Genomic DNA, 27,036 nt, shown 5'->3' with positions numbered 1-27,036 from the left:
TCTATGAACTTACACAGAAATGTCTTGGCGGCAGCTATCGTGGCTAGACATGTCCATGGTCAACTTGGCAAGTGAAGAAGAGCCCAACTCTTGACCCTCTCTGGCTTCCACTTGCTGTGAAGTCATTTTTATTTGAGCAAGAACTGGCTCCCTCTGAAGACATATTTGCAAATAATAAAATTGTTAGCAGCATGTTTAGACGTACGACTTGCTTAAGTGTGAGCAGGGGTATCAGTAAATCAGGCGTGAACGTAGAGATGCTGCCGGTGGGGCCGTTTCCCAGGTTGGTGTTGGCACTTGGCAAGGAAGCGGCTATCACGCAAGGGGCTTGAATCACCTGTGCTCCGCCGGATGTGGTCCCTACCCTCTCGGTCAGAACTGGGGCACCAGCGGAGTTAGGACACCCAAAACATCTATCTGACTTACTTCTTTATACTAGATTCGTTCACGCATTTAGCAATCAGTTGGTAGGCATTTAAGGCTCTGTAGAGACAAAAAAAAATAATAGAAGGAGGCTAATATCTTCCTGCTCTTTCCTCTTTCCTTTGTTTACTCTGTTATCTCTTTTGATAGTTCACAGGCTGTATTGCACCTTGCTGGTAATTCCAGTATCTATTCAGCAGGGGAGGAATTCAAACAGCTGATGAAACAGGGTTGTGGGTATCTGCTACAGACCTCTCTAGAATTAACCCATCGTTTGTAGCCAGTGAACCTAATTTAGACCTTAATGAAAAGCTTACCAAGAAGCATGGAGGAGTCTCTTGAAATTTAAGATAATAGGCTTGGATTCAAGAACGTGTGTGGTAAAGAGGTAATATTAATGCACACACGCTGGGCGTGGTGGCGCATGCTTGTAATCCCCGCGCTTGGGAGGCGGAGACAGGAGGATCGCGCAGGTTCGAAGCCAGCCGTGCTGGCGTAAGAGACCCTGTTTCAAAAATATAAAATAGGTCTGGGAGTGTAGCCCGGAGGCAGAAGGGCTTCCAGGAACCCCAGTACCACCAAAAAAAATATATATATATATATATATTAATGCACACACACAAAGAGGTAATAAGCATTGCACACACATGGCTCGAAAGAAGAGACAAACTAAATTTTATTAATTTTTTTTTGCAGTACTGAAACCCAGGGGCATTCTTTCTCTGATCTACACCCACAGCCTTATTATTTATTATTATTATTATCATTATTATTATTATTTTGGAAACAGAGTCTCACTAAATTGTAGAGAGCCTCACTAAGTAGCCGAGGCTGACCATGAATCTGAAAGCCTTCTATCTCAGCTTCTCAAGTATTGGGATTACAAGCGTGTACCACCATGCCAAGCTTAAATTTTTTTTAAATTTATTTTTTTTTTTGTGGTATTGGTGATGGAACTTAGGGGCTTTCTTCCTCCAGGCTATACTCCCAGACCTATTTTATATTTTATTTGGAAACAAGTTCTCACTAAGTTGCTGAGAGCCTCACTAAGTAGCTGAGGCTGGCTTCGAACCCGTGCAATCCTCCTGTCTCCGCCTCCCAAGTGCTGGGATTACAAGCGTGTGCCACCACGCCTGGCTTTATTGTGTGTGTGTGTGTGTTTTGTCGTTGTTTTATTTTGTTTTCTGGTAAGTATGAATGGCGATTTTGAAGGTAGATTGGATGTCAAAAGCCAAGTCTCCTTATCATTTCTTTACCACTGTGTCTCTGTTACTTGCAAAAGCACCATTCAAGGGGAGCCTGCGATTCTGAGAAGCTGTCTTGTATAAACCAAAGCAGCAGAGACAGAGAGTTTTTAGGTGGAGAGGAATCTCAAGGTCCCTCATTCAGTGGTTCCTGTTGGACTTGGAGATTGCGAAGTGCAGCGGGTTTGCTTCTCGATGCCGCAGCTGGATCGGTGGGAGAGCCACTCGGACACAGGACTGTCCAGTCCCTGCCCGCTGCCCTTCCCTCCCTCGCTGTTTCCCTTGGTTGAAGCGGCATCTTACCTTGTTCCTGTGTTTCACAGGATTATTCCACTGAAAGACTAAAGAAAACAAACGAAATACTGAAAGGCATCAAACTGCTCAAGTTGTATGCCTGGGAGCACATCTTCTGCAAAAGCGTGGAAGAGACCAGAATGAAGGAGCTCTCCAGCCTCAAGACCTTCGCACTTTACACGTCGCTGTCCAGTAAGTGGCCGCTGTGAACGGGCGATGCTGAGCACAGCGGTCCGTGCAGCTGCCTGGGGGCAGGGGTTTGCTTTCTAGACTGTGCTGTTCCAAAGCCACCCGCCACGCGAGGCTGTTTACATTTAAAGATCAGGTGTAGAGCCAAGGGGAATTGACTTCTATTCTGTACCAGTCATGTGTCTTTCTGCTATGAAGTCATGTTGTTTTATACACTGAAACCCTTGGTTTCTTCCTCTGCCGTATGAGTGTGGGTGGCCCGACTATCTAGAACTGAAACTTCTCATCAGTGAGCCTGTCTCTGGGAGCTGAGGATATATTTTCTTGCGGATTGTCCTTGAAATACCACTTTCCAAAACTGAGGAGAAAAAATATATCATTTCTGAGCAAAGTGAAGACAAGCCTCATTTACCTCAAATTCCCTTTCCCAATACATTTTAAGATTTTTTTTGTGCGTGGTGCTGGGGATTTAACGCAGGAGTTTTTGACCTCTGGGCTACACACTCATCCCTTTTTATTTTTTAATTGGAAATTGTGTCTTGCTATGTTTCTGGGATTGGAGTCAAACCTGTAACTCTCCTGTCTCAGCCTCCCAAGTACTAGACATACAGGAGTACATCGCTATACCTGGATCATTCTTATCATCTGTAGTTTATTTATATTCTGAGTCCTTAAGTAATTTCCTCTTGAGGAGGAATGAGAGCTCCTGTCACGTCACTGAAGACCTTTTCTATAGAGATCTGCCCCGGCACAGTAGCAGGCAGTCTGAGCATCTCATTACAAAGATACGTGCTCAGCTTCAAACCCATGTAGCTCAGCCTGTGCCTGGTACTACTCTGTTCTACTATTCACGACGACCGAGGTGTGAGCATTTTACATCCATTCTCATATATAGTGGCTGCATCGACCTTACCCAATAAACGGGAAGAACCCAACGGAAGCTCACATGCACAATTCCAAAGTCGGAGGGGATACAGCTGGGATCAAGACCCAGATTACATGCCTGTAATCCCACGACTTGGGAGGCTGAGACAGGAGGGTCGCAGGCTTGACCCTCGCCTCAGCAATTGAGTGAGACCTTATTTCAAAATTAAAAATAAAAAAAGAGCCTTGGGTGTAGCTTGGAGGTAGAATGCCCCTAAGTTCAATTCCCACTACAAAAATTTTTTAAAAAGAAAAATAAGAAAAAGAAACAGACTTAGAGAAAGGGTAGAAATAGAAAGAGATGGTGGAAGCAGAAGCAGTGGCTCTTTACTGTGTTATTTTCAAACTCAAGTCAGTGATTAGGTCCCCAGGACTTAAAGAATTTCTTTTTTTTTTTATTGGTACATTGTAGTCAGACATCTTAATGGAGTACAGGATGGTAGAGGCATACATGCACACATCACTCATTTAGCCCTCCCCCAATTCCCACCCCAATTCTTCCCCCTTCCTTCTCCTGTTTGGCTTAATGATTGACTTTGATATGTTTATGTGTGATAACAATGCACCAATAAACACAAAACAAAGCCCAAAAATTAGAGGCCTAATTTTTTTCCTATCCCCATCAATCCAAGGCTATTTTTTTTTTGTCAGTATTGCCCAAAACAAACCAGCGTGGTGACTCATGCTTGTAATCCCAGCATTAGGGAGGCTGAGACAGGAGGATCATGGTTCATGAGCAGCCTCAGCTACTTAGTGAGGCCTTTTGCAACTCAGTGAGACCCTGTTTAAAAAAAAAAATAGGGCTAGGAGTGTAGCTTGGAGGTAGAATGCCCCTGGGTTCCATCCCCAGTACCACACAAAAAAATATTGCCAAAAACACACAAAATATTCGTGCCATAAACCAAACAACCTAAATTTAAAATTAACTTGCGTACATGTGTACACAAGCACACACATGTACACCAAGGAGAGCCATACTGTTCGAATCCATAGACAGCGATTATCATCTGCAAGGAAGACACCCCTTGTGGTGTCTGAAATTCACAGGGAAGACAGTATAGCTCCCAACAGGCATAACCCAGACGGAGAGGTCTCTCTCTCTCCATACCACAGGAACAAAGCACTCTTCCCTCACTGTTGAAATCTGACTGTCAGCTGTAACGAAAATAGAGGCCTCTGCGCACCTTGAATTGTTTATAGAAGATAAAATGTCACACTTTAAGATTCTTATACTTCTTTTATGTGAATCCTTTGAAATAAAAATTTAAAGATTTTTTAAAAAAGAGTGTGTACTTGAAAGCCAGGCCACATCTGGACCTACACAAGCACAGCCCACATCTGGACCTACACAAGCACAGCCCACATCTGGACCTACACAAGCACAGTCCGATTCTGTTCTATGGATAGTGAATAGTTTATAAGATAGGCTGATGTTTAAATCCAAGTCCTTTCCTGTTGAGAAAACTATGTTCTGATTCTCTTTGTCTCTTGCTTGGCTGGGTAACGATGTATTTACTCTTTGGGGTTTGGGGTCTCTAAAATTCTGTGGTGTATGAACAATACAGATACAAATCATCAACTTGGCCTTTTTTGTAGGTGTATTTATTAGGATTTTCCAGTGCTAGTACTTTAGCCTAAAACACAAGTTTTCCTTGATTAACTGTGTACAAACATGTTCATCAAATACTATTGAAATATGTCACTGAAGAGAGATGTAAATAAGCAGAGAGTCCAAGATAGAGAGCTGTTTCTTAACTGAAGGGTCTACAAAGGAGTTACTGTCACTGCTGGAAGAAGGATTTGAAGTACTGTCAAATCCTCACTTTCAATCTGTACCTACCCGACTTTCACGGACTTGAATTAGTGAGTATCAAAACACAGACTGAAAGCCCCCCACAACACACGTTTGTTACATTCTAAGAATTTGCCTGGCTAAAGTATCGATTTGTCTGAATTCCGGTGTTCATAACATTTAATAAGGAAAAAAATAAAACCAATATAGACAATTTGTGGTTAAAACTGATGTGCAAACTCACGTAATTTCAGACAAGGAGATGCCAACTGGGAAATGTTGGTGGACTCCGGACAAAATGGAATTGGATGCAGTGTCTCCTGTCTTCCAGGAAACGTTAAAGCGTAATAGGTGATTAATTAAAGCTGCCTGGAGGCTTTCACAGTTCACTGACATGAGGATATTTGATTTCTTTCCACAGTCTTCATGAACGCGGCGATCCCCATAGCAGCTGTCCTGGCCGTAAGATGATGCTCTCTTCTTGCTCTTGGAAATGGACCTCAGTCAGTGTTTACAGTGATTTATGGACCAGAATGCGTAGGCGGTCCCGTATAGCACTTCACTCTGGCCACATCCTTCTTTGCAGTTTCCGTTGCAAGAACTCCAGCCCTGGTTTTCTTCCCATTGCAAGAACTCCAGCCCTGGGCATCTTAATCGTGCCACCATGGATGCTTTGGCCCAGATAATTCTTTGTTGGGTCCTCATGCAATTCTTTGGGGTGTCCCCAGTGCCAGGAAGTTCAGAGGCTCCCCTGGCTTCTGCTTCCTGGACGTCAGTGGCCCACCCAGCTCTGAGCATCAAAAAATAGCCTTAGATAGGCGGGGTGGCACGCACTTGTGATCCCAGCATTTGCGAGGCTGAGATAGGAGGATCTGGGTTCGCGGCCAGCTTCGGCTACTTAGTGAGACCCTTTGCAACTCAGTGAGACTCTGATTCAAAAATAAAGAATAAAAAAAATAAGGTGGGGGATGTAGAACAGAGGTAGAATGCCCCTGGATTCAATCCCCACTGCTGCAATAAATAAATAAATAAATAAATAAATAAATAAATAAAATGTAGTGCTGGGGTGTAACTCGGAGGTAGAATACCCCTGGGTTAAATCCCCAGAACAATAAAAACAGTCTTAAATACTGGCAGATGTCCCCAGGGTTAATAATGGTTGAGAGCCAACCGCTCCAATCTCAGTGATCTGACTTCCACACATTCTCACAATAACATGGTCCCAGAAAATGTTAAGCAATTGCATTCTCTTTAGCCCTGAAATGACAAGCCTGGCAACTGGGATCATTTTTTAGAAATATAAATAACTCTTGGTTGGATGCCACCCTACAGTTTTATTAGCGACTCACAGCAAAAACCCACAAACCACAGAACACAGCCTTTCCTCTTAGACCATCTCAGATAGGTTGGAAGGGGTCTGGCCGGTTCTGAACTCTATCCAGTTCTCTCTCCAGTTATCCCCCTACTCAGTATTTCCACAGAAGTCAGTTTCCTCTTCTGAAAATAGAAGCTGTCTGACTTTCAAGTTTACTGCCAGGACCACATGTAGCCCATGAAGTTTTCCCCGGTACCAGGTGTGGTTTTAGTTGGAGAGTTTTGAAGAAAGGTTTTCCTCGTGGCATGAATTGGGTCTGTAAGCTTGGAGGCCAGCACACGTGTGACTCTCTCCGACTTCCACTAAAGAAAGTGTTTCTTTGCACAGACGTTTGTGACGCATGCGTACGCCAGCGGGAACAGCCTCAAGCCCGCCGAGGCCTTCGCCTCCCTGTCCCTCTTCCACATCCTGGTCACGCCGCTGTTCCTGCTGTCCACGGTGGTCAGATTTGCAGTCAAAGCCATCATAAGGTAGGCACTCACGCAGAGATGCCCACAGTTGGTTATTCGATCATTGATGATAAAAAGAATGAGTGCTCCTGGCAGTGAATTCGGAAAACTCTTTCAGAGGACCCGTAAAGTCACTGCCCGGAGGTAACCCTTTGTTAAAATGTTGGTGTGCAAGCCAGGCGTGGTGGTGCACGCTTGTAATCCCAGTACCTGGGAGGCTGAGACAGGAGAATTGCAGGTTAAAGAACAGCCTCAGAAATATAGTAAGACCCCCTCCTTTTCCTTCCTTCCTTCCTTCCTTCCTTCCTTCCTTCCTTCCTTCCTTCCTTCCTTCCTTCCTTCCTTCCTTCTTCCTTTTCGTTCTTTCTTTCTTTCTTTCTTTCTGTCAGGAATTGAACCTAGGGGATTTCTGAGACATACCCCTAGCCCTTAATTACTTTCTTGTTTTGAAACAAGGTCTTGCTAGGTTGCTGATAGTCTCACTAAGTTGAGGAGGTTGTCCATGAACCTGCGGGCCTCCTGTGTCAGCCTCCCGGTGCTGGGATTGCAGGCATGTGCTGCCTTCAGCTGAGGCAGTCTTTAAGGTTTTGGCTTTTGCTATATGATCTTTATAAACCTAATAAAAATCTTAGCATGTTTTGCAAACAGCCATTACCATATTTATATCCGGCATTTGTTTTGTGGCACTGGGGATTGAACCCAGGCGTGTCTACCTTTGAGCTACACCCCCATCCCTATTTTAATTTTAAAACAGGGTCTCATTGAGTTGCTGAGGCCCTCGCTAAATGGCTGAGGCTGACCTTGAACCTGCGATCCTCCTGGTTGAGCCTCCCAAGTGCTGGGATTACGGGCATGTGCCGCCACCCCTGGCTGTATCTGGCATTTGAAAGAAATACATGAGAAAACTGGTATTTAAGTTCAGAATGCCAGAATGTTGGGTCTTAGGTAACCGTGTACCTGGACTTACTGGTGGCTTAGAGCTCGCTAACATTAACCTGCATCCGTAAATGACCCCATCATAAATCGAGTCCTGTCAGCATCCCATGGCGGCTGGACGTGGCTTTGGCTCCGCTCTCCAGATTCTGCCCTTAGTGACACTTCGGAAGCGCTGGAGTTACAGCCCTGGCTCTCCGGCCTCGCCTGCTCCCTTTTCTCTCTCTGCCTCGCAGGGATCGCTGCTGCTCCTGGCAGCACTGCTTCCAAATTAGGCGGTGCTCTGGAAGCCAGGCCACTTCAAACACTAAAACTGAGAAATGCCTACAGCATGCTATTTCGGTCCTTATTTTCATTTTCCACATTTAACAGCTATCCCTTTCATGGTTATACTATTAATTAGAACTTTATTGTGCTCTATAAATGAACATAAAAAGCAGATGATGGCTTAAAACAGCTAGCCCTCTGGAACCAGGAGGTTACCAGACATCAAAAGGAGTTGAATTTGAAGAAAGATAAAAGCAAACCTCAAACCCATAGTATGCAACTCTGTCATAGTAAATCCTAGTACCTTTTAGGGTGAATAGCATCCCGTATATATTTCTCCATAGTACTTTCCCTTCTGGATGTCTCAGGGTAAAGGCATTTTCTGATTTGATAAAGACCAGCCTCTTTTCAGGGATCAGTTCCAGATTTCCCAAGCTGTAGGCTGAGCAAAATCAGCTTACACAAACTTGCTTTTCTAAAATGACTTGCAGGGGTTGGTTTGCGAATCCTACAGAAATGACTGGTCAACAGAGGAGGCCCATCCTTTCTCCCACTGGGCGCTGGTTCTGGGAACCCAGTGAGCATTTTCCCAGTGTTGACGGGGCGGGAAAGTGCCCGGAAGCCCCGGCCGGGCGGCCAGTCTTCTGTGCCAGTTTTTCTGCAGTGCGTTGAGCTGCCGGTTTACAACTGGGAACTTTGGTCAGCTGATTTTGAAATCTCCTCTCTCGAAGTCACAAGCCCTTTGAGGCATTGTTAAATGCGTTCAGATATTCAGGGGTTAGAATGGGCTGAAGCACACTGCCAACCCCGTGTCAAACAAGCACGTAAGGGACTCACTTCTCTACCGGAGGGAAAATCCAGGCAAGCATAAAAATCCTCAGCTCTAGGAAGAGTCTGCACACTCTTTGGAAAAGGTTTACGAGAGTATATAAGATATGAATATAAGAAATATTATAGGAGAAATATATAATTAATTATATAATGTTGTCTAAAAGTTAATATAATAAAATTAAGTAGAAGGAAGAGGCAAGCCTACCTCAGGCTGGCTGCTCAGAGCCCGCAGAACCCCACTTTTAGCTTTCTGGGCATCGTGTGATGAAGTGTTGTGATCATTCTTTGTGATCTAAAAACACTCGAACACGAGCACTTGTTTCTGGAGGAGGCCTGCCTCACTTTCCGCTTTGCTTTACTTTCTCGTGATTGGTCTGCGCGTTGCTTTTCTGGAGGAGAATGTGCTGCATTCCTCAGAAGCAAGCTGAGCTTAGGTACGTGGTTCTTGATGATCCACGATGCATCTTTGTCCAGAGATGTTATTAGCCATGGGCAAAAAAAAAAAAAAAAGACAAATCCCCCACTTTTGGGGAAAAGTAACTTTGGTTTCTTCCTCTCATGTACCCCGCAATGGTATTGCTGTTTGGCTAGTGTACTGAATTACCTTCAGTTAAATAAATTGTTACTGATACTTATCATAGAGCACAATTCCTAAAAAGCCACATATCTGCCAATAATTGATATCTGAAATAATAATTGATATCTGGAATAATTGATATCTGAAACAGAATCAGTTATTCCTCTTACACCTGCACTTGGTCAAGGTGTCCAATGTGGGCTTTTCTTGATGTGTGTTACTGGGGTTTAAACCCAGGGACATTCTACCTCTGAGCTATGTCCCTAGCCTTTTTTTTTTTTTAATTTTGAAACAGGATCTCAGTAAGTTAAGGATAGCTTCATTAAGTTACCGAGGCTGGCTGCGAACTTGCGATCCTTCCTGTTTCAGCTTCCTGAGTACCAGGATTACAGGTGTGCACCATTACACCTAGCTCCAACATGTTTTTACACAATCATAGTAAACTTTGAGAAGTGTAAAAATACCAGGGCTAGTGAAGACCGTAAATAGTTCTGTGAAAGCCGGGCGTGGCGGCGCATGCTTGTAATCCTAGCACTTGGGAGACTGAGACAGGAGGATCATGGTTCAGCTACTTGGTGAGGCCCTTTGTAACTCAGTGAGATATTTAAAATAAAGAATAAAAAATAGGGCTGGGGTGTAGCTTGGAGGCAGAATGCTTCTGGGTTCCATTCCCAGGACCACACACACAAAAAAAGTGCTATGAATAATCTAAACGGATGGGAAGCTAGTGAGATTCAGAGTGGGGAGGCCATCTGGGTGGCGGGGCAGGGGGCTCGTGGATCGGCAGCAGGTGTTCCTGCTCCCAAGTCACAGCCTTGGTGTGACTAGCGTGCAGCATCAAGTGTGATGTCCAGTGTCTACGCGGCTCATCTCCCTCACTTCGTAAATGAGCGGAACCACATCACCTGTACAAGGTGGTGGGGAAATTAAACTGGTGGAAAAGGCACCCACCGCACGGGCTGAGCATTGTAGGTGTTTTGCAAATCGCCACCTAGCTCCTTTCTGTTCCAGGCTGCTGTGGTCTCCGTGGGTCAGGGTTCGTTTATTGATGCTGTTGGCGTTGGAGATGACACAGATGAGGGGAGACTGGGATGTGCAGGGAGCCCACAGGGCAGCTGGAGACCAGGAAGGGAAATTACCTCCAGTAGGTTGTGTTATGTTGTTCTAAAGCCGTACACAGGATGCCATATGCCAGTATATGAGGACCCTTGAGGCTGATGAATTTTTTAAAAAAGGGAGAGTTGGGCTAATGATGGGTTGAAAGAGTCATTTTTTCCTGGACTCCTAACCAGTTGGAGAAAAAAAAAAGGAACATGTGTTTTATCCTAGGGGGCAAATGGAAGGGGTGATTAGAAGCTGAGAAGTCATGTAATATTCAGGGAGCTGAAGGTAGTTCTGGAAGGGGAGAAAAGATTCCGAAGTGGAAAGAATTCGAGTGAAGCTGGGAGCTAACATACTGACCAGCTTTTGGATAACGCTGCAAATGCTGGAGGCAGAGCGTTTCATTTGTTACTTTAAGGAAAAGATCGCTGTGTGAATAGATTTGCATTTTTTAAAGTACAACCCTGGCAACATGGTGGGAATGACTTCACCCTTGGTCTCGATTCCTGAATTTTCCATGATCATTTTGTGTCTGTGATTCCTGAAGGGACCTCATAGGAATAAGAAATGCTTTTTGTATCACATGTTTATTCATTCACCAGATATTTTTGGGGGGTACTGGGGATTGAACCCAGGGGCAACCTACCTCTGAGCTACACCCCCAGCCCTGTTTTTTATTCTTTATTTTGAAACAGGGTCTCACTGAGTTGCAGAGGGCCTCACTAAATAGCTGAGGCTGGCTGCAAACCACAATCTTAGTGTCTCAGCCTCCTAAATGCTGGGATTACAAGCGTGTGCCGCCACGCCCAGATCAGACCTTTCTTGAGGAATTCCTGTATGATATTTTAGACATTGGGCCAGAGTCTGAAAATGAGAACCTTTGCTCTTGAGTTCACGGTCTGATGGGAGAGACAGACCCAAACCAATGATAATAAACAAGGACGAAATAGCAGTACGGGGTCTGCCGAGAGCCAGGCGAGGGCCGGGTGATGCTCAGGGAAGGCCTGATACTGGGCTGCAAAGAATATGGTAAAAGATAAAGGTGAAGGAAGATTGCCGGACTTAGCAGGAGTCATGTTCCTGGTTTATCTGGGAATTTTCTGGTGTTAGCGCCAAAAGTCTACCGTCCCCCAAAACACTCAGTCCTGGGCAGTTCTAGGTGTTTGGTGAGTGCAGCTGAATCCCAAGGCGGTCTGGGGAAGTGACTCTTCCAGGAAGCCCGCTCACCATGCTCCTCAGTATGGGGGAGATTTGTTGCGTGGTGTTTGGCTGGTGGCAGATTTCTTGTTCATCCTCGTCCCTGGTTTGCTTGCCTGCTTTTTACAGTGTTCAGAAGCTGAATGAGTTTCTCCTGAGCGATGAGATTGGCGATGACAGCTGGCGGACTGGAGAAAGCTCTCTGCCTTTTGAGTCCTGCAAGAAACACCCAGGAGTCGTAAGTGCTTTTCTTGTCCGTGAGCTGGGAGTCAGGGCCAGTCTCAGCAGAATGGAGGGCTCAGTATGGGTAAGATTAGAAGAGAGCATAAGCTTCAGATTTTAATCTATATGAAAAAAAAATTGCCATTTGCTATAAAAATTCTCATAAGTCTGAGCCGGGCGTGTGGGTGCATTCTTGGAATCCCAGCACTTGAAGGCTGGAATAGGATCGAGGTTCGCGGACAGCCTCAGCTACTTAGTGAGGCCTTCTGTAACTCAGTGAGACCCTTTTTCAAAATAAAGAATTAAAAAATAGGGCTGGGGGTGTAGCTCAGAGGTAGAATGCCCCGGGGTTCCATCCCCATCACCACACACACACACACACACGCACACACACACACACACACACTAGGCTGGGTGTATAGCTCGGAGGCAAAATGCCCCTGGGTTCAATCCCCAGTATAAAAATTTTTTTTACAACTTATGAAAATATTATCTCCAACTTAATAGGAAACTTGGAGATTATTCACCTCAAGCTGCTTGTATAAAAATAATATAAAAGAAGCCTATATGGTATTTTCCTCACATCTTTTAGTTATACTTTTTAGTTTAAAACATGCTTTCTGATACATCAATGTGTTTGGATCCATCAAGTATATTACAGTGTATTACTTATTTTTATTTCCAGCTGTTCATCCTAAGTTTGCACACTTGTGGGGCTTGCAAAGTCGTCAGAAAGAGTGGAGCCGGGATTCAGACCGGAGGCTCACAGCGTGTAGACCAGTTAGCTCACTGACCCTTCACACAGATATTTACTTAGCTCCTGTGTGGAGTCCGCACGCTGTCCTTTATTGCTTTGACATGCACCCAGGTGATAGGAACCTGCCACTCACTGTGTATTTCCCAGGCTCACTGGCTGCCGTGCATTTTGTGCCCAGGCCTAGGAACGTGGCTACGCTTAAGGTGCATGAGCTCTTTACTGTCCAAGTGTTTGCTTTCTTGAGGCAGGACTCGAGTCATACACACGTTAAAAAAGTTAAGATCAATTCATTGTGCAAAGGGGATAAAGGAGGGTCCTAGAGAGTGCATGGGCCAGCAGCGTGGCTGTTGATGAGGCGGCTCCTCCGCAGAGCCAGCCTCTGAGCTGAGATTGGAGTGAAGGGTGGCCCCTGTCCCATGAGGGACTTGGTGAGCGGAAGGAGCATACAGCGCCTGTGCAGTCAGGAGCACTGGCCAGAGCAAGGGCCAGGCGGTGGGAAGGAACCGTGTTTATTTGAGGAGCAAAGTGGCAGCAGGTTTGGAGCCTGGCAAAGAAGAGAATGGTGAAAAAGCAGGAACAGTAATTTGAGGTCTTGTAGACCACGCAGAATATGAGTTTTATTGACCTGAAGTCGAGGGCCAGTGGAAGACTTTTAAATAGTATAATTTTATTTTTAAAGGTTTGAACTCCTGGGTAAAGAGAAGCCAATGGGCCAAGAGCGTGGCAGGTGGTTCAGGAAGGAGGTCTTGATACTGGCAGGGCAGGAGACAGTGATATTCAGAATTGATCTGCTTTGGTTGCAGTAGACGTCAGTGTCAAACTCAGGCTCAGATTCTAACACTGAGCTGACAGACTTGCAGACAGATCTCACGGAGGAGGGGAGGGAGTGAGAAGACTTGAGGGTGGGTCCCAGCAGCAGGGAGGTAAGAAATGAGGAGACTGGTGTTTCCTGGGGAATTGATAGGTATATTTTGAACATGACACTTTAGGAATGCTCATTGACAAGCTGGGTGTGGTGGTGCATGCCTCTAATTCCAGTACTTGGGAGGCTGAGACAGCAGGATCACAGGTTTGCGGCCAGCCTCAACTACTTAGTGAGGTTGTCCACAACTTAGTGAGACCCTGTTTCAAACTAAAAAAATAATAAATAGGGCTGGGGGTGTTTAGCTCAGAGGTAGAATGCCCCTGGGTTCCATCCCCAGTACCGCAAAACAGAAAACAAAACAAAACAATAAAACAAAAAACACTTAATGACATTTCAGAAGAGACAGACATCAGTCTCGGAGAGGTAAACTTATGAGACATTAGCCACTTGATAATATCTAAGTCCATGAGGCTGGATTACACTACTTTCTTGAAGAGTGTGTTTGGAGAATTCTAAAGGAATCCTTTAAAAGTAATAACGGATACTTCATAACAGAGATGTAGAAAGAGGTTATTCCAAAATGAGTCATGTACTCAGTTAATATTAGTTACTCAGAACTACTGGAAAAAGTTGAATATACTCAATATACTCACCATTTACGTGACACAACAAAAATGCTTTTGCTGTCCTTTGACTGGGGGTGAGTGGAACTTGGGAGGCTTTTTACCAGGAAGCTCATCTATATTAAATTTTTCTTCCCATTATGTTTAAAAATGCCAAAATTGATGAGACAGGCACTTGGCTTTCTTCTGCTGTGCTGGGGCTCTTTTGTTCTTTCTCTAGCTGCCTTATTGAGCAGGTGTGATTCTGTCTGAGAAGGAACCGGCCATCCTTAGCTATGGCACATCAACGGAGCCTCAGAGCGCTGGTTTGCCTTTGTGCCAACGTGGTCACGCAGACTAGGGCCCAACAGAGAGCGCTTGAACTTTTAGGCACCAGGGAAGTCAGATATTTGATTAGAACCAGCTCATCACTTTGGATGGTCTTAGTCTGCCAGAGAACTCATTAGATCACCTTCCAGAGATGTGGGGCGAGCGGGGCGTGATGGTCTCAATCAAGGGGCCGCGTGCGTCAAGTTTGTGCAGTTAGGGAAAGCTGAAGAACTTTTAGTCTGACGAGAGGGATAGAAGGAAAATTGACGCGAGGAAAGATTTTGGGAGAAGACTAGAATCCTGCTCAGATGCATTCAATATCGTTTGGGGTTATTGGAACCAGGCTGGACTTCTGATGCCTGTCAAGATCATTTGTCACTGCTGGTAGGCCAAACCACAATCGACAAGCTCTTTTAAACGAGTAAGAAAAAAAACACGTGCTTCAAAATAACACTCCTTCTTGAGAGCGCGTAAGATGCTATGTATTCTGTAAAGGCTTAGAGCTAAGTGGTTTTGGCCGTAGACGCTCCATGGAGAATTAGCGACAGTCTGAGGCCAAGGTCTGTTCATGTTACATCTGTGGCTCACCGACTCAAGTCTGTCAGCACGTCTCCTCTCCCACCCTCGCCTCCGCGCTGAGAAGAGCATGAAGTCATTCCTTTTGGACGTGGAGGGCCATCCTGCCACAGAGTCAGACCCCAGACAGTGAACTTTACGTACAGGCACGGGCCGTGCTGTGTGGAGGGTACACTCTTCCTGAACACCTCGGGCCATGCACTTCCAAAGCCATCTGTGAAGGTTCTGAAAAGGAAGCGGGAACCCAAGTAAAATTTCATCAGCACACACATACCTTCTTCCTTAATTTAAAATGTGTTTAGCATTTTCAGTGTGACATAATCGGGGCTCAGCGGTAATTTACTTTCATTTCCTCAGGGTGTTTTAATCTGTGTATATATTTTTATATATTTACATATTTTATTTAGATATTTTTATTTTTATATATTTCATATATATTTAACAAATGTTTTAATGTGTATATATACACATATATGCATACATATACACGTATTCTTACATATTTTCATTTTTATATATTTCATGTATATTCAACAAATGTTTTAATGTGTATATATACACACATATATATACATACACATGTACACATGTTATATATACATTGTATGAAGCCTAGCATTGTAGCATTTGATAGTTTCATGTTCTGTTGGGATGTCACTCAATGACAATTGGAAAAGCAACGTCTTGGTTGGATTAAATTACTGATTGTTTGAGGACACTCCTAATTCCCATCGTAGCACTCAGTGTAATTTTCAAAAGGCTAAACTGAAACTCCAGGCCAAAAAATAATTATAAAATTTCACCATTCTAGAGTCCTTTGCTTTTTCTAGGTAATTTAAGTCTTAAAATGTATTACTGTTTAGCCTTCATAATTTCTGCAGGATATTCAAGTAAGGCTGGTAGCCATTTATGTTGAAATGTTTGCTAGCTTCCTGGTACAAGTTTTGAGTGTATATATTTACTTCCAAATTCGAGCTCTACAGAGTTCAATGTCCTGCCTTTTGTTTAGAACTCTATCTCTATCTGTGTGAAGTTAAACTCAAAATTAAACGAGGAAGAATTTCTATTTGTGACCTATCTTAGGTTTACTTTAAGTGTATAAAGATTCACAAGAGCTGGTTTCCTGTGAATCAACTGATGCTTCAGCCTGCTGGCTACAAATAACCCTCTCACATTTGACGTAGACTCGGTCATCCTGCAGGGCCCATGTATCTCCTTGTGGTTACTATACACCTTTCTGCAAAAGGTCCTGGGTCCTCTTGCTTTACACGTCCACACTAGAGCACACACTTGAGGGATGTGTAGCTCTGTCTGAGCTATGTGGAAGCATCAGATTCTAAATCCTTAACGACCCCAGGGATGATCGATCATGGACTGCTGGAATGTGTACCAGCCTAGTGGTCCTAACAAATGGATTCTAATTTGAGTTGAGTTAATCTGGTCATTTTCGATAGGGTACACAGGTTTTTATTGTATTTTTTCCCCAGCCATATTGCTAGAGAAAAAAATACCCTAGAATTTTATTTATTTTTTATTATTATTTTTAGAATTTTAATTTCTATCTTTGGCAAGTATCAGCACATCTTTCAGCTTCTCATAGAAGCTTGGTGAGTTAGGTCTCAGATCATAGCTTTTTATTTTTACTATTTGCTTTGTTTTGGGAGAAGCTACCAAAAACAAAAAAAGAAAATATGACAGTTGTTTATTTTTCTTGGAATTTAAATAGCAGTGTGAATTAATGTTCAGTACAAACTCAATTTTTTTTTCATAAAGCTTCATCTGTTTCTTTTCGATTTTCAACATAACAGCCGAAAACTATAAACAGGAAGCAGCCTGGGAGATACCACCTGGACAGCTTTGAGCAGTCCACACGCCGTCTCCGTCCTTCAGACACAGAGGACATTGCCATAAAGGTGATTTTATTTCCCACCTTCTTCAATGAACAGAAGCGTCTATGTTACTCTGTCATGTGGAAGTTCTGTGGAAGTGTCCGGAATGGCGTCTTTCAAGTCTCTCCATAGTGGCCAAGTCCTAATGGCATTTTCAGAAGTTTTCTGATGGGGCCATTAGTCTTAGTTCTTATCTCCCAATCTCAAAATATGCTAAAATTTTTACCATTCTTTATAATATCACTAACCGAAAGACCTTCCTTTCACCTCAATTCTTCTGTTTTCTGTATATACTACTAAAGAGACTCTAAATTAGAATTTAACCACTGTGTGTTCAACCTTGCTTTGAGAGACTCAGCACTTTAAAAAGCAAATATTTTAGTTAGAATTATTCAGTAGCACCACATACATAATTTAATTTCTACATTCTTATTTTCTAGGTCACAAATGGCTACTTTTCCTGGGGCAGTGGTTTAGCTACACTATCGAACATAGACATTCGGATTCCAACAGGTGAGGACCATGGTAGGCGTTTATGTAGTTGTTACTGGTGACAGCCAGAGTTTTCCAAGACAACTGAGCCTAACACAAAATAAATACTTAAAAAAAAAAGAAATACATATCAAAGTTAGTCGCTAAGCCAAACATGAGAAGGAGGGAGGGGGAGGGAATGGGGAAGGAATGGGGTAAGGGCCAAGTGAGCGCTGTGTTCATGTGTGCCTCCACCATCTTGTACTCTATTAAGATGTACGACTACAGTGCACCAATAAAAATTAAAACTTTATCATAAGTGAAATAATGTAAAAATATATACATATTAGTTGTGATTACTTATTTGCGCTTTTTGCTCCTGGGCCCTATATCTCTGAGAATTGCTAGAAATTATAAAACTCTTCTTTCAGTATAAAGTTGTATTTGGACAAATTATTTACTATCTGCTCTTCGATCGGTGCCACTAAAATAAGGGGTAGCTGATTTCCCATTTTGTTTGAGAAAAGCTTTAAGGAAAGGGGGTATGAGGAAACTATTTTTTCTATCCCTGAATTATACTGATGAAGATTTCAAGATACTTAAGGTTTGGCTGCCCAATAATTGTATTCATCTGTTTATTTTTTTAAGTTCTATCTATGTATACTTGATCTAAAAAATTGCACCTGCTTAATATTTACATTTTGGTGAGTTTGGCCATTTATATATATATCCATAATACCATCACCGCAATCAAGAAACTAAATATTCACTTGTTTTTCTGCTATTAATCTCCTCCTCCTCCTCCTCCTCCTCCTCCTCCTCCTCCTCCTCCTCCTTCTTCTTCTTCTTATTATTATCATCTGTGTGAGTAAAGAATGATTAGCATGGGATCTCTTAGCCTGTTAAAGTGCACATCTAGAAATTTTCATCTTAGATAACTGTAATTTTACACCTATTCAGCAACAATTTCCCATTTCTTTCTCCTCCTAGCCACTAGCAACCATGATTCTATTTTCTGCTTCTATGAGTTTTTCTACTTCAGATACTTCTTCTGAAGGGGGAAATGTGCAGTATTTTTCCTCATGTGATTGGCTTAGTTCACTCGACATAATCCTCTCTAGATTCATACATGTTGTAGAAAATGGTAGAATTTCTCCTTTTGAAGGTTTCATAATATTTCTTCATATGTATAACCCACATATTCCTCTACCCATCCACTGTCACAGACTTCTGGATTTTCCCATATCTTGGACATTCTGAGTAATGTTACAGTGAACATGGACGGTGCAGGCATCTTTCACAGATCTTAATTTTAATTATTGGCTACAGACACATAGAAACCGGGGAGCCAGATCATATGGTAGTTTATTTTTAAACTTTTGAGGTGCTCCCCTACTGTTTTTCCTAGTGGTTACATGCGTCTACATTCCCAGCAAGTGTGTAGGGTTTCGGCTTCTCCACCTCCTTGCCAGCCCTCCTTATCGTTTGTTGTTTTGATAATAGCTCTCTAAACAGGTGAGAGGTGATGGCTCATTATGGTTTTCACCAGCATTTCCCTGATGGTTGGTGACCTTGGGCACCTATCTTTATACCTGTCCATTTCTGTGTTTTCTTTGGGAAGTATCTATTCAATCCCTTTGCCCATGTTTGTTTGGGGTTTTCATTTTCAGCTTTTGCTATTGAGTTGTAAGATGTGTATATATTTTGGATAGTAACGCCTTATCAGATAGATGGTTTGCAAATATTTCTTCCATCTGTCAGCTGCATTTTTATCTTTAATCCGCAGAGGTTTCATGCATGTATGTATGTATATATATATGTATATGTGTATGTATGTATGTGCATACATATGTGAGTACGTACTGGGGATTGAACCCAGAGGCATTCTACCTCCGAGCTGTACCCCAAGCCCTATTTTATTTTGAGCAACAGGGTCTTACTAAATTGCTGAGGCTGGCCTTGAACCTGTGGTCCTCCCATTTCAACCTCCCAAGTACTGGGATTACAGGCATGTGCCACCGTGTCAGCTAGAACCTGTTGGGTTCTATTTTGATCTGGTCCTCATTTTATATTTCATGTTTTGTTGTCTATGTTTTGGGCAACAGGTCTGAGAATTTATTGCCAAGATCATGTTTTCCCCTCTTTTTCTTTGAGGGTTTTTATAGCTTCAGGACTGCCGATCATAATACGTTTTGAATTAATTTTTGTATATGATGTAAGAGAATAGTCCAATTAAATTAATTTGCATGCAAATATTCGGTTTCATTGAAGAAGCCATCCATTCCCTATTGTGAAATCTTGACTTCTTTCTTTGAAGATGAGTTGACTGTGTTCGTAAGGTTTCTTTCTAGTCTCTCTCCTGCTCTACGGCTGGCTGTGTGTGTGTGTGTGTGTGTGTGTGTGTGTGTGCGCCTTCCACTTTCACACTGTTTTGGTTACTGTAGTTTTGTCATCCACTTTGAAGTTAAGAAGTATGGTTATCTCTAGCTTTGTTCTTCCTTCTTAAGAGTGCTTAGGCTATTTGATCTATTGTGATTCTACATGAATTTTGGAATTATCTTTTCAATTTCTGTTAAAAGGAAAGCCATTGGGATTTTGACTGAAATTACAGTGAATCTATAGATTGCTTTTGGAAGCAATAGACAGTTAAACAATATGAATTATGTAAGTCCGTGAACATGGAGTATCTTTATACCTATATTTGTGGGATTTTTTTCCAGTTTCTTATATTAGTGTCTTATAGTTTCTAGTACACAAGTCTTTGTCTTCCATGGCTAAGTTTTTTTTATACTGAGAAGCTGAAACAGGAGGATTCCAGGTTTGAGGCCAGTGTGCAGTAATTTATTTGTTTGTGGTAATTTTATTTGTTTCAAAATAAAAATAACAAAAAGGCTAGGGTTGGAGCTCAGAGGTATAATGCCTCTGTGTTCAAGTTCTAGTACCTCACACACAAATAAGTTTACTCCAAAATATTTATATACTAATAACAAACTATCAAAAAAGAAAATTAAGAAAACAATACAATTTATAATAATAGTATTTAAAAATTAAAAACATTTATAACCACATAATATTATTTAAAATATCTGGACAATTGAATAGAAATATTTGATTGACCTGGCCTAAAAGTCAGCAGGTTAGGATTGTCCTACTATTCGTGCAAATCAAAGTGAGAAGTAGAGACTGTGCCTTAATATCGGCCCACTCACTTTCTATTTTCTATTTTAGTCAAAACCGATTTTTTTCTTCTCAGTGAACTGAATAATAATTTTAAAACCAACTTTGTAACTTAGAAAATGATTTCCTTACTCTCTTTAACAATATCACCTATTCTTAGTGGTTTTTGTTATTGTTGTTGTTTTAGTACTGGGGACTGAACTCAGGGGCATTCTACTTCCAACCTACACCTCTAGCCCTTTCTTTAATTTTTCTTTTGTTTTGAAACAGGGTCTTTCTAGATTCTGAGGGTCTAACTACATTCATGAGGTCATCTTTGAACCTGTGATTCCCTGTCTCAGTCCCCCAAGTACTGAGATTACAGGTGTACAGCCCCACATCCGGACATTCCTAGTTTTTAAAGTAATAAATCAAGACATGTACATTTTAATTTTTCTTTCCTTTTCAAGAAAATCATGGATATCAGGAAATGAGCTGCTTAGATCATCTGCTACAAACCAAACTAAGCCACTGATTGAGAAATATTTGCCCTTTCTAAATGTTTTAATTGCGTTTTGCTAAGAGAATTGCTTCTCATCTTGCCATTATCTTTTTTGTTTCTGTAGGTCAGCTAACCATGATCGTGGGTCAAGTGGGCTGTGGGAAGTCCTCTCTGCTCCTTGCCATACTTGGTGAGATGCAGGCGCTGGATGGAAAAGTCCACTGGAGCAAGTATGCATGTTTTTAATTGGTTTCTGCTACCCTGCCATATATCTGATAATCATCTTCTGAGGGAAAAACTTAAACCAATAGGACCCCATGTTAGGAGTCTGAGGATCCCATGTTAGGAGTCTGAGGATCCCATGTTAGGAGTCTGAGGATCCCGTAGAAATTCTGAAATAATTCTAAAAGAGTAATTAGAAACCTTAAATGTCATAAATGAAAACTTAGATATCGATGAATTATAAAGGTTTATAATAGTATAAACTAGTATGTGGCTGAGGGGAAAGGTTGGGATTATAATGACTTTTTTTTTGGTGGTACTGGGGTTCCTGGAAGCCCTTCTACGTCCGGGCTACACTCCCAGACCTATTTTTATATTTTTATTTGGAAACAGGGTCTCCTAAGCTAGCGAGGCTGGCTCCATATTTTTAAAGGTAAACAGTTAATACCCAAAGAAAATTTATTCTGTAATGAAATAGGTTATGGAAATCTTGTACAGTTCATAAAGCTGAATTGCAAACAGAACTTTAATGGCTCAATTGTCAGAGAAGAAAGATCAAATGATTTTTTTCCAAAGTCTACCTAACAGGTTGAAAACCAGTGATTTCTCTTCACACTTAATGTAAAATGGACACTATAATTTTCTAGTTTGAGATAAATAGGGCAGCCAAATGTGTTGTGCAGCTCTGAAAATATAGAGGTGAGGGATCCAGTATGGTGTTTCATTTAAACATCGGCATGGCTGGTGTGGGGTCTTCAAGGCGCATCATCATTATAAAGTGATTTAAAAACATAATAGAATTGAGAAATAAAAATTAAATCATATCTGTTTAGTCATCCTGCCTCATAGTCTCCCTATAAACAGGTTATGAAGAAATTTTCTTCAGCTCATTTAAGAAATGAGATGATTGTCTAGTGGTTCTCAAACAGGTGTAATTTTTCACTCCAGGAATATTTGTCAGTGTCTGGAGACATACTTTGTTATTAACCTAGGAAACAGGGTTGTGTTATTCTAGCTGGTGGAGACCAGAGATGCTGCTAACCTCCTATGATTCACAGGAAAGGCCCACCATGAGGAACAATCTTGGTCCAAACATCAATTTTCCTATGATTGGGAAACCTTGCTCTAAACCTATACATCTTCTCAAATATCATTTTGTCCCTTCTATTGTGAATTCTACTGTGGCTTAGTCTGCTGATGACATACACAGAAATCTCCCAAGAAGTGTAGACTATTTAAGGGCCTAGTTAGAATAGACTCCCTTCTAATTCCAATTAAGAGAAGGAAATACTTAGATGTGAAATTTGACCAGAAATCAGCAGAACTGTAAATCTTATATTCAGTGTTATTGACAAATAAGAAGAAGGCTGAAAAATGTCGAGTGTAAATTTTCTCTCTGCTGGATGAATCAAAAAGATAGTAGCAATAAGTGTTTAGCAGAAAGCTCAGTAAATCATCGCTGCCTCTGTTTGCTTAGTGGCACTTTCCTATTCATCTCTAAAGTCAGGCACGAGATGGTGTTACTGTGACTGTCATCTTCCATCTTGGATAAAAAAGCAAGTACTGCTATGGGACAGAAAAATCTTGAGGTTTTATTTCACACCGAGAAATTTCTCCTAATTTAGCCTCTGATGTTATTTAAGTGTCTAGGCCACAGTTCTACTTGGACCAAATTGACTCCTCCCTCATCACTAATAGTTGCTGTTGTGTTGTTAATCAGTATGTGATACAAGGATGTGGAGAATGTTTTACATAATCTAGCTACTTATTTTCTCACTTTCCTAAGCATTTGTATCATTAATATCCTACCTTATTCCTTAAAGTGTATATAGATATATAATATTATTTAAAATAATAATAAAAAAAGCTTTAAAAATAAAAGTAAGAAAATCAAGAAGAAAACTTAGATAATAACATGAGAAGTTAATAGAAATGTACAGTATTGAACAATTATAAAATATGGTTCACATATTCCTCTGAGCTTCATAGAAGATAGCAGAGAGGGAAATGAGATAAAACATAGTCAATAGAGGTAAAGATTTTTTTCTTTTTGGGAAGAACTATAAAGGAAATTTTGCCCATGTACACTAATTTTAAGAAAGCCACTAAAAGATTATGTGATGTCTAATGTCCTCAGTATTACCAAAAATGTATTATTCAAAAATCAAATTTCATGTGTCAGTTAATAAAAATAAAATTGGAAGCATAACAGATTGTTTAGTAAATGTTACTAATTGAGATATTAGTGGGTGGAGAGTGAAGAATGTGGTACATGAAGGATATAGGTGTGCTTTATATTTGTTGAAAAGCAAATGATTTGCCTGAATGGAAATTTACTTTCTTGGCTATCATAATACACAATAATCTCTACTGATATCTTTAGAACTATAACTAAAATGTCTTGTCTGATGGATCCTGATTGTGTAATATTTGTGGTAGTTATATGAGAAATAACTGTCATCTACCTTTGCTTTCTTGTTCTTCTGCTTCCTTTCTCATCCATACCATTGATCATTATACTCAGGACACATCTGTCCTGATGTTCTGTCTTCTATCATCAGCTTTGTTAATAGTGATTCATTCACTTATTCATTTATTTATTCCCCTTAGTGTGACCTCACATGACATGAAGGAATAATGACTCAACAATACATTGAGTCAACTTTCTTGGATCAGATGTAACATAGTCTGTTTTTGTTAACATCTGTTTTGTTTTTCCAAAAATAATGCTTATTTAAGCTCATAAAAGTCACTCTTCCTGTTCTAAAATGTATCAGCCATAATACTTGGTAGCTGCTAGTGTGTCAACTTTAACTTTTATCTTAGAGGAAAATAAACACAAATCCCACATGGGGAGCCATTCGGAAATGAAATCTTGTTCTTTTTCCCAGAAGGGGATTTTTTTTTACCTGGCCTCTTTGCTTTCTCCTTTTTTCTTCAGTGTCGTCCATTACACGCTGAATGGTGGAAGAAGAGTCTAGACATGGCCATCTGAGTTCCATGCAAACAAATATGGTCCAAGTTTTGAATTCAGGGTTGTCTCCATTTCATCTATCTATCATCTCTCTCTATCTATCTCTCTCTCTATCTATCTATCTATATCTTTCTGTGTCTCCTCCATTACCTCCAATCTCTCATATTCTATTCTCACAAGAATTGATTACAGTTTGCTTTCAACTATGACTACTGCATTGATGCTATGCTATTCTTATCAAAGTCATCAGTGGTATCCTGGTTATTAAGTTTTTTGGACCCTTCTTAGCCATCATCTTACTTGATATCCTGGCCACTTTTTGACCTTTTGGTCCTTTTGCTCTTGATGCACTTAAGATTCTTTCCTTGACTTCCATGTTTGTCATTTTGATTATTATGTGGTGTTGAGAAGTTCTTTTTGATTGTCCTATTAGGGTTTATGATGTCCATCTCATTTTTCATATTTTGAAAGTTATCTGATATTACTTCTCTCAGAAGAGGTTTCAAAAGCCCTTGTTTTTTGCTTCTATATCTTCCTTATTGCCTTTTATCCATGAATTTGGTTGTTTCATAATTATCCCATATTTCTTGAATATTCAGATCTTATATTATCTTCTCTATATTGTTGAATATATAGTCAATTTTGAATGAACTGTCTACAGTCTGGGAGTGAGACTGTTTTCCATGTGGTTTATTCCTGGAGATGGTTTCTATTGAGGACTTTATTTAATTTATGGTCTCCTTTATTTCACTCAGGGGCTCTTTTTTATTCTTATTTAGGGCTTCAATTTCTTTTTTTCTTTCATAGTCTGCATACTTTCTCTAATTAATTTCAAATATGCTTCGATCATATTGATAATCAACATTCACAATTCCTCTTTTAACATTCCCACAGTTTTGTATTAATGATCTCTACTAATGTGTTTTGGAAGTTTGTTTTTTTTCAGTCTTTGTTTTCATGTTTTCAATATATTTAGGTTTGTATTTCTGTTATGTTGGCATCCTCTTACTCTTTGTGTGGGAGTTTCATGTCTATTAATTGTCACATTATAATAAGTCCTGTGTTGGGGGTATATATTTGACTCAATGAATCTGTCTCCTATAATCAGTTTTGAGTTAGTCCCCCATAACCTCTTTGATAGAATATAGTACTGAGACATTGAAGGCAAACAGAAGTCTCTGATTGGCTGCAGGCCTCCGTGCTTTCTGAGCACAAACTCAGAAGAGCTAGAAACTATAATTTCAAGTCTGCAGCCCATTGGCTGCGCATTAATGACCCAGGAACACCACTGCTGCTTTGCTAGTTGGATCATGAGAAATCCCTGCTAGCTGCTGGCATTAATAATCACTGGACCCAAGCTCCAGAAAGCTGGAGAGCATAGAACTCCCAGCTTGCAAGAAAATGTGGTGTTCTCAGCCTCCTGTATGGTTGTCTGAATTAAATTGCCTCAGGAATACAGATGCTGCTCTAATAGCTCTGCCAACTTGGATCATGTGAAACCATGCCCACTCTTAGCCCCCCTGCTTTCAGGGCCCAAGATGTTGTACAGTTTTGAGCCTGGGGCGTGACTGGCTGAATTATTTATCACCAGGGACACCACTGCTGTTCTGCCAGCTGCAATCACGTAAGACCTGCTGGCCACTGGCCTCAGTATTTGTGGCACACATACTCTACCAGGCAACAAATTATAGCCTTTTGATCCTGCAGTGTGGCTGAGTTATTTTGTCCTAAAGACACCATTGCTGCCTGTCCAGAGAAGATAAGTAGAGACCCCGCTGGAGTGGGATGGATTCTAGGTTCTTCCTGGGTGTCCCTAGAGACTGTCTGTCGATTCATGTTTCTTCTGTGTCTGACTCTATTCCCCATCCTCACCTCCAAAGGGATGATCTTCCAACTCACAGACCCCAGTGTTTTTAGTTTAGGTCATGAGAGTTCCTGCAGCCATATGCAAACTCCTGACGGGTTGGTTTGTAAACTTATAGTCTTGATGAGACCAGTTTTAGCCATTCAGTTCCTGTAAAAAGGGCTTTTAGTTTATTGGTACTGATTTACCTGAGTTGCCAAGGAGGTTTGGCTGGGAAATAATGAAGATACAGTCTTGAAGTATTTGAGTATGGAGAGAAGAACTTAATTGCTCTTTTGTGTTGGTCTTCTGCCATCAATGGGTTGACAAAATTTAACTTCTTTTTGCTGGACTTTGTCAGGGAGACCCACCAGATTCCAGCAGCCACCAGTTCCAGGGCAGGCTTGCTAAGATGGCTCCTGTCTCAGTTCTCCGCTCACCAGATGAGATGTGTGTGGCTCTCTTTAGTTCTCTGCTGTTTGTGCAGCTTCTGATTCAAACTATATTTTGACTCTTTTTCTTTATTAGTGCTTCTTTTCTCTTGCCAAGAAGCAGTCTTACAGCTTTTCTTTATTCTACTATCTTTGTTCTCCCTCTGTTCACCTTTTACCATTAAAAAACAGTCTAAGTTTCTTGGTCCCTAAGGCATATATCAGAGGCAATCTAGAAAACACCATCAGGAAACGGAGTATTTTGTTACTTCACTTATTATCAATAACTTAAGTCAGGTATAATTATTAATGAGAGGAGTTTTTAATCTGAGATATTTTCTTCCTGTCCTGTCAACCATCTTGACATGTCATTAACAATGTGTGATAATTAACACAGCCTTTAATAATTCTAAAGCAAATATCACTAGATGATGTAATTAAGTAAATTCTTTTCATATAAAGAACATGACATTTTCTGAAGTCAAACAGAATCAACTTTTGAAGTTCCTGTAAGTTTAAATTATGCACGTGGTTACTGAATTCAAGTCTTTCCATCTTTCTAGATGGAATTCAACTGAACTGAAATTATTAGAACTAGAA

General features: G+C 41.2%; 1 protein-coding gene across 3 annotated transcripts in view; it reads left to right on the top strand.

The window, feature by feature from the left end:
• The window catches only part of ABCC9 (ATP binding cassette subfamily C member 9), a gene marked incomplete at both ends in the record, with an annotated part of 102,055 nt that overhangs the window by 22,070 nt on the left and 52,949 nt on the right, over positions 1 to 27,036 (top strand). For 2 of the 3 annotated variants that reach the window (XM_080706386.1, XM_080706387.1), the window contains 7 exons: positions 1,991 to 2,153; positions 5,288 to 5,328; positions 6,569 to 6,711; positions 11,726 to 11,834; positions 16,757 to 16,861; positions 17,278 to 17,350; positions 21,091 to 21,196. In XM_080706386.1, coding sequence (XP_080562512.1) covers positions 1,991 to 2,153; positions 5,288 to 5,328; positions 6,569 to 6,711; positions 11,726 to 11,834; positions 16,757 to 16,861; positions 17,278 to 17,350; positions 21,091 to 21,196 — 740 coding nt within the window. The remainder of the gene's footprint in view (positions 1 to 1,990; positions 2,154 to 5,287; positions 5,329 to 6,568; positions 6,712 to 11,725; positions 11,835 to 16,756; positions 16,862 to 17,277; positions 17,351 to 21,090; positions 21,197 to 27,036) is intronic. The other variant, XM_080706388.1, reaches the window with a different exon arrangement.

This window comes from Muscardinus avellanarius (assembly GCF_963383645.1).
Source record: "Muscardinus avellanarius genome assembly, chromosome: 11".
NCBI classification, from domain to species: domain Eukaryota; kingdom Metazoa; phylum Chordata; class Mammalia; order Rodentia; family Gliridae; genus Muscardinus; species Muscardinus avellanarius.
This window is presented reverse-complemented; position numbering and strand designations above follow the sequence as displayed.